Source organism: Triticum aestivum, chromosome 1B, assembly GCF_018294505.1.
Source record: "Triticum aestivum cultivar Chinese Spring chromosome 1B, IWGSC CS RefSeq v2.1, whole genome shotgun sequence".
NCBI lineage: Eukaryota > Viridiplantae > Streptophyta > Magnoliopsida > Poales > Poaceae > Triticum > Triticum aestivum.
In genome coordinates this window covers 625,754,694-625,762,611 of record NC_057795.1, presented here as the reverse complement: position 1 = coordinate 625,762,611, position 7,918 = coordinate 625,754,694, and the positions used below count along the sequence as shown (strand labels likewise).

The following is a 7,918-nucleotide window of genomic DNA, read 5'->3' as shown; positions in this document are numbered from 1 at the left end:
AATTGAGAGTGGGCTGCGGCCGTGGACTTGCCATGCCACAGTCACAGTGGCAAACGACCAACCGAGGAGACCTCCCATAATCCTAGCTCAAACCACTCGCGCCATTAGATAAGTCGGCCCGGGATGCGAGAGATTTGACACGGTTTTATGGTTTTCCTATTCGGACACGAGATTATTAGACGCGGAGCAAGAAGAGGCTGAGCGCGAAGCTTGGTCAGGTCAAGCCCGGACCGCGCGTTCCCACCCACAATCACAGGAGGGACGCCGCCGCCGCGAGCGCGTGCCGAGACGCGAAGCAGCTTGCTTCCCACGCCTTTTCCTAATCCGGCCCCCACATGTCAAACACTTTCACCATGTTCCAAACTTCTCTTCTCCCCAAGTACAAGGCTCCCTATATATACACAGCACGCCCGCCAAAAAAAGAACCCATCAACAATTCGGCACAAGCAAGCTCGCCAACACAGAGTACCAATAGCAACCACCACAATCGCGATTCCGAGCACAGATTACAGAAGAGAAGACGCCGATGGCCGCGAGCAAGCAATGGACGCGGGTGCGCACGCTCGGCCGCGGCGCCTCGGGGGCAGAGGTCTTCCTCGCCGCGGACGACGCGTCAGGCGAGCTCTTCGCGGTCAAGTCCGCGACGGCGGCGTGCGCCTCGGCTCTTAAGAGGGAGGAGGGCCTCATGGCCTGCCTGCACTCCCCGTGCGTCGTCTCCTGCCTCGGCGGCCGCAGCGCGCGCGATGGCTCCTACCACCTCTTCCTCGAGTTCGCCCCCGGTGGCTCGCTGGCGGACCGGGTGGCCAGCAACGGGGGGCTCGACGAGCGCGCCGTCCGCGGGTACGCGTCCGACGTGGCGGCCGGGCTCGCGTACCTTCACGGCGCCGGGATGGTGCACGGGGACGTCAAGGCGCGCAACGTCGTGATAGGCGCCGACGGCCGCGCCAAGCTCGCGGACTTCGGGTGCGCCAGGAAAGTGGGCGCTGGCGTGCCGATCATCGGCGGCACGCCCGCGTTCATGGCGCCGGAGGTGGCGCGCGGCGAGGAGCAGGGCCCCGCGGCCGACGTCTGGGCGCTCGGATGCACGGTCGTCGAGATGGCAACCGGCCGCGCCCCGTGGAGCGGCATGGACGGCAACGCGCTCGCGGCGCTGCACCGGATCGGCTATACGGAGGCAGTTCCTGAGCTGCCCCAGTGGCTGTCCGCTGAGGCCAAGGACTTCCTGGGCGGGTGCTTGGTCAGGCAGGCCAGCGACCGGTGCACGGCGGCGCAGCTCCTGGAGCACCCGTTCTTGGCCTCCGCCGTGGTCGACGCGAAGCCGCAAGCCACGGAGAGCAAGTGGGTGTCGCCCAAGAGCACGCTGGACGCGGCATTCTGGGAGTCGGAGTCAGACACCGAGGAGGCGGAGCACGACAGCACGGCCGAGAGCAGGATCAGAGCATTGGCCTGCCCCGCCTCGGCGCTCCCGGACTGGGACTCCGAGGAGGGCTGGATCGGCGTGCTCTCCGCGCCAACCGAGGCACCCGACGCAGTGCCCGTGCCGGCCAAGGAGTCGACCGTCATCATCGCGGACGACGCTATCACAAGTGAAGAAGGATCGGTAGATGCAGAGTCCGGCTTTCTGGACATTTCCGTTGACGTAGAGCACAGCAGCAGCTTCCTCACCGCAGGAGATGCATCTGAGGATGACGCAGTCGGGGGCAGCACTGGCAGCGATCAGTTTTTGAAGGGTTTAGTTTCTTGCCGATTAGTGTCATGTAAATTGTTACTAGTACAAACAGTACTACTCCCTCCGATCCAAATTATTTGTCGCAGCTTTAGTACAACTTTGTACTAAAGCTGCGACAATTAATATGGATCGGAGGGAGTACTGTTTTGCAACATAATCATCAATGCAATCGATTTCGTTCTTGCACAAACAGTTTTCCTGCTCCGCGCCGCTCCTCTGTTTCACCGTGCTCCCCGTTGCAACTGATTGATCGGCAAATTCGGAGGAAAATTAGGTCACAGAAACAAACAAACAAACAAACAGTAAGTAGCAGCACGTCGCGTGCCCGTGACTCCGGCGGAGGAAAGGAAGTCCGGCGTGGATTCAGAGCTTGCGCGCCACGCCGCCGCACGCTGAACCTTCCACCGCGGAAAGGCTCGGGTCGACGCGGAAAGCGCAGCGTCACTGCGGGCGTACTGCTCGAATGGATCGTCGACACAAAGTGCCGCCGCACGGTCAAAAACCTCTTGTGTTTTACGTGGGTCCGGCAGATGGAGTCGACGGCCGACGAGCGAAAGCGAGTCAAGGAAGCGCCCCGTCCAGAGATTGCTTCGCCGGGTGGAGATGGAAACAGCCACGAGCGCCACCACCCCTCCGGTGTCGTCTCGCCGCGCACTGGGACTCGTCGACTCGCCGTGCGCTTCTGGATGGCGTGTCGGCTGTGCCCCGGCGCGGTCTTTTTTTTTTTTGAGTGGGTGTGCCAGCGCAGTCGACACGTCGACACGTACCCCCACACCATGCTCCGCGATGCATGTTTCTAGACTGATGAGAACTGGCAGGCAAGTGCTTATCTGTTTCTCTGTTGAGTTAGTCCACACGGCACACGGCACACGGCACGCAGGGCACGAGGACAAACACGATGTAAAAAGAGCAGCCGATTCATGCCGGTGGCGTCGGTGCGTGAAGGCCGGCGATCACCGGGCTGTCCCTACGCCAAGCCGTACGCGCGACCGGAACCTGCTCTCACATGGGCAGATGGAGCGCATATTCTGTTTTCTTTGGACTTAGTCCAAGATATTTGTAAACATTTTTAATAATCTGGCTATTATTCTATTTGTTGTACTAGTATATATCAACTTGCGATTGGTGCAAAAATCAACGATCGTACAAGTCATGGAAAAGAAACACACTTATAAATGAACTTGTTTCTAGCTCAGTACTAATACTTTTTGGTACACGGTAGAGTTGTAAGCTTCATTCTTGCATGATTAACAAAATATTGAATTCAGCGCAAAAAAAACCAAAAAAATATATTGAATGAAACTTGATAGGACCCTGTTCACCCCTCTAGTCGATTGAACTCTACACTCAATTTTTGTCCCTCGGTGAAGTATAAAATCTCACTCTTATATTTTTTTTGGAACCATGTGTTGCTCAAATAAGCAATACTACTTCCGTCCAAACTATACTTGTCATGGTTTTAGTTCAAAAGTAGTTTTTTTTAGAAAGAAGGATTACCCCCGGCCTCTGCATCAGGACGATGATGCAGCCATTTTATTTATTATTCACAAAGACTTTAAAAAGTAGTACATTAGATAGTCTGAAGCCACCATCTTAGCAACAACTGTCGCTACTCCTATCCACCTGATAAAAGGGTGCCGATAATCCCAGCCTAATACCAAAAAGACATCGCAGAAAATGCCTAACATCTAAAGACAGAGGCCCCAACCAAGTCACATACTAGGTTTCGGGCACAAACTGGTCTGACGCACTCTCTGTGTCGTCTCCACCATCTTCCACCAATCTATCTTCAGAGCAGAAACTAATGCACCAACCTTGCCAGGCCTCTCTGCCATCGACTGCACCATGATGCCAGACATCATCCTCCTGCTGCGCGAGTCCATGTCCGCGCTTCGGACTCCGAGTCTCCACAACACCACGCCGCCGAGATCCGCCGCCATCAATGTGCAAGATGAAGCACCGCTCCACCAAAGAAGCCGTCCTCTGTTCCCTCGAGCCCGTGTGTACCTCCATGAATGACGCCCCAAGGGGGAAACGGCACCAGAGCGCCGCCGTCATCCGATCTACTGATCTAGGGTTTCCCCCGGAGATAGCAGAGAGTGGTTGTCGGTGTCAAAACCGGTGGATCTCGGGTAGGGGGTCCCAACTGTGCATCTAAGGCTAATGGTAACAGGAGGTGGGGGACACAATGTTTACCCAGGTTCGGGCCCTCTCTATGGAGGTAATACCCTACTTCCTGCTTGATTGATCTTGATGAATATGAGTATTACAAGAGTTAATCTACCACGAGATCGTAATGGCTAAACCCTAGAAGCTAGCCTATGATTATGGTTGTTGTTGTCCTACGGACTAAACTCTCCAGTTTATATAGACACCGGAGGGGGCTAGGGTTACACAAAGTCAGTTACAGAGAAATGAATCTACATATCTGAATCGCCAAGCTTGCCTTCCATGCAAAGGAGAGTCCCATCCGGACACGGGTCAAAGTCTTCTATCTTGTATCTTCATAGCCCAACAGTCCGGCATACGTATAATCCGGCTGTCCAAGGACCCCTTAATCCAGGACTCCCTCAGTAGCCCCTGAACTAGGCTTCAATGACGATGAGTCCGGCGCGCAGATTGTCTTTGGCATTGCAAGACGGGTTCCTTCTCCGAATACTTCAAAGTAGATCTTGAACGTCCGGCTCTGCAAAATAAATTCCACATACCACTGTAGAGAGTATATTATTCCACGAGTCCAATCCGCTGGCAACTTTTCGTAGCGTGACATCACGCTATGGCTCGGTCATTATTCGAACCATTTTTAGCCCGCCCCTCCGCATTTCGAGGTGTGTTTTCATTGACACGTCTTGTCAAAGCAGAGATCGTGTCCCCTCATCACGGGATTCTCATCAATACGGGTATGGGTAAGCCAACCGTACCATCTGCACGGCGCTTGGGGAATAAGCGAGTTTTAAGGCGAGTGGGGAGGCACATGATTTTTACTGCCTTTATAAAGGGATAAGGATTCCCCTTTTTCACCCACGCCTTCTCCTTCCTCTGCCCATCCATTCTCGAGCTCCAGCGCCCAAGCTTTCGCCTTCTCCGCCCCCAAAAGCATTCCAAACATGTCCGGATCCGGAGCATGAGGCAAGTGGATGGCCTCCTCCGTCAAGGAGAAGGACATCAAGAAGCTCCGAAAGTCCGTGTACCTGGCCGAGGAGGTCACCCACGGCTTCTGGCCAAGGGACAAATCATCCCCACCCCAGAGCCCCAGGAAAGGGTAGTGTTCGTCTCTCACTTCGTCCGCAGGCTGGGATTTCCCCTCCACCCGTTCGTCCGCGGACTGATGTACTATTACGGACTGGACTTCCATGATCTGGCCCCCAACTCCATCCTCAACATATCGGTGTTTGTCGTCGTGTGTGAGGCCTTCCTCCGCATCCCACCTCATTTTGGACTACGGCTAAAGACTTTTAATGGGAAGCCAAAGGTAATGAGTGGTCAGCAAGCTGAGTGCGGAGGCACCGTGGTGGGCAAGACGCCCAATGTCACCTGGCCCAAAGGCTCCTTCATGGAGACTGTCAAAGGATGGCAGTCGGGATGGTTCTAAATCACCAAGCCGCGCAGCACCAACTAGGCGGCGGCTCCCACATTCCGATCCGGAGTCCCGATGTGGCTCACCTCCTGGCAAGAGAAGGGCCTGACCTGGGGCTCTTCGGACGAGCCGACCATGCTCCAGACGCGCGTCCAGAGCATGATAAACAAAAAGGTCAAGCTCGTCAACGTGATTCAGGTTATGCTCGTCCTAGCAAGAGAAGGGCCTGACCTGGGGCTACTAGAGCTCTTCGGCACGACGCATGAAGACATCTGGAAGGTGCTTTTCAAGGCCAACAAGACGCCACCGCCCACGACCAAGGACGGCGGGCATAGCTTAACTCGCCTTGCTAATCTGGTAAGTTCTTTCATGCTTTCAAGGTGTACCCTTTATCTACATATTCGAGGAAGGTATGTAAACCTCCTTATCAATTTTTCCAGGACTGGACAGAGATAGCGGAGCGAATTAACTGTCCGGCTCCGCTGCCCGACGGCCCAGAAACTCCACTTCTGACGAAGATGCTATTTCCGGAGTCTTATGAGGTGTCGGACAAGAAGGCTAAGAAGAAGGCCAAGGGGACCAGAAGTGGTCTCTGCCACAAGAGTACTTCGGACGCGACGTCCAAAGACGCCAAAGCTCACTCCTCCGCCGAAGACATCGAGGAAGAGGAGGAAGAAGAAGAAATCCATTTCCTCCCTACAGGGGGGAGAAAGAAGAGGACGGCCTCCACGCGGTTGGAGGCCGAAGCGTCCAAGAAGGGAAAAGTTTCCCTTCCGGGCAGCTCCACCGCAGCCGCCGACAGCAGCTCAGAGTGGGAGCCCAGGGAGAAGCCCCTGGCCAAATCGTAAGTGTCCGGACACATTTATATATCCGTCCTTTCTGTTTTGTTGTTTTGTCATGTTTGAATCATGTATTTCCGGCTCGGTCCCATCTCGAGCGGTCCTTATCTTCAGAGGACTCGCTGGACCCGGCCGCGATGGATAGCGGGACCATTCCCTCGGCCTCCTCTCCCAAGGACACGGGTGACGCCGAGGCGTCGTCCCGAAGGATCCCAGGTTCGGGAGAGAACCCGAAGGCCGTCAAGGAGACGCCGGAGGGCGAGGCCTCGGTTGCCGGACACATGGGGAAGCGAGCCCCCATGGAGACTGACGATGGGGGCCATATCCAATTGGGCCCCAAACCGAATACTATTCCGGAGACCCATACGGCTCCAGAATCAGGCAAGCAGCCCTTCTCGAAGGAAGGGGCGTGCCTATTCCGCCGGCGACCTCTATCCAGCCAGAGGCGCTGGATACTTTGCTGGAAGCGCTGTGAGGAGCTTCCATTGTGGAAGAACACCGTACCCTTATGGGTACGGTTATTGAGAGGATCCAGTCCATGAAGAGCGGACTGACCGAAGCGTGCACGAGCCTTCTAATAGGCTTTGAGGTAAGCAACGCAAATTTTAAAAAGAATGTCACAGTATAGACAGTAGCCCCTGATACCATGTCCGGTGTTCGAAAAAAAAGTCGAACAGAGGATTAAATAAATTTCGCAGGAGTCTAATCTAAAATGTCTATGTGAATAAGCAGGCATCGCTGCTGGCTACGACCTCTCATACTGCGGAAGTCTCCGGACGAAAGTAGAGTCTGGAATGGGTCGAGGAAGAGCTCGGCCTCATGAAGAAGAAGTTGGAGGATAGTCAAGGTATGTAGTAACCTTATCGAATTCAGATATGATGAATAATTTGTTCTGACTAAAGTGTCATTTATATTTATTAGGGGCAGCAACCGAAGTAACTGCCCTCAAGAAGGCGCTGGCCGAGGCCGAGGACAAGGCGGCCAAGGAGCGGGCGGTACGTGAAAAGCACGAGGCCCGAGTCAATGAGGTCTAGCAAGAGCTCCATGACATAGTCAAGAGGTGCGAGTCCTTGGAGCATGACTTTAAGGAGCAAGAGTCCGAACTTGCCAAGGCCCGCGAGAGCGCACACGATGCCTGAGCCAAAGCCCAGGGTGCCCTCCAGGAAATCCAGGCGGCCAAGAAGATCGCGGTGGGTAAGGCTTTTATAATGCAGAGAAAGTATGTGAAGGAAAGGTTCCTCTTACTGACCCGGATTTGGAGTTCCCAGGGGCGTTTGCAGATCTGCCGCACAGCGTATCTGATGTTGCGGAATTCTACTGAGCCGAAGAGGGGAGCTCTACGGAGAAGCTATTCTGGTCGCAATGCCTTGCACCAGAACATCCAGTGCCCTTTAGCAATTAGCTGAAACAGCTGGTCGAGCTGCACAGGGCGGCCGAGCTAGCCATGAAGGATTTGATAATCCCGCTATGGCCTGCCGAAGCTATTCCCAGCAGCTACTTCGAACTTGTGAAGCGGCTGGTCAGTGCCTGCCCTCGGCTTGACGCCATCAAGCGGTCGGTCTACATTGAAGGTGCACGGATGGCCTTCGCCCGCGCCAAGATGCACTGGGCGAAGATGCACGCCATGAAGCTGATGACCGAAGGACCGCCCGCAGGCAAGGAGCACCGCACACCCGAGCTGTACTATGACAGTGTCCTAGAGGGATCCCGCCTTGTGACGGAGCAATGTGCTAAGGATATCACATTCCCATGAATACATTCATGTTTATCCTG

General features: G+C 55.0%; 1 protein-coding gene across 1 annotated transcript; it reads left to right on the top strand.

Moving 5' to 3' along the window:
• The first annotated feature begins 412 nt into the window (after nt 1–412).
• On the top strand, nt 413–1,915 carry LOC123097373 (mitogen-activated protein kinase kinase kinase 17). The gene has a single exon (XM_044519087.1). The coding sequence runs from the start codon at nt 527–529 to the stop codon at nt 1,835–1,837; it is 1,311 nt and encodes a 436-aa protein (XP_044375022.1). The 5' UTR covers nt 413–526; the 3' UTR covers nt 1,838–1,915.
• Nucleotides 1,916–7,918: the final 6,003 nt, after the last annotated feature.

Coding starts and splice junctions, on each gene's coding strand:
- LOC123097373 (XM_044519087.1), top strand. CDS start 527: ATGGCCGCGAGCAAGCAATGGACGCGGGTGCGCACGCTCGGCCGCGGC.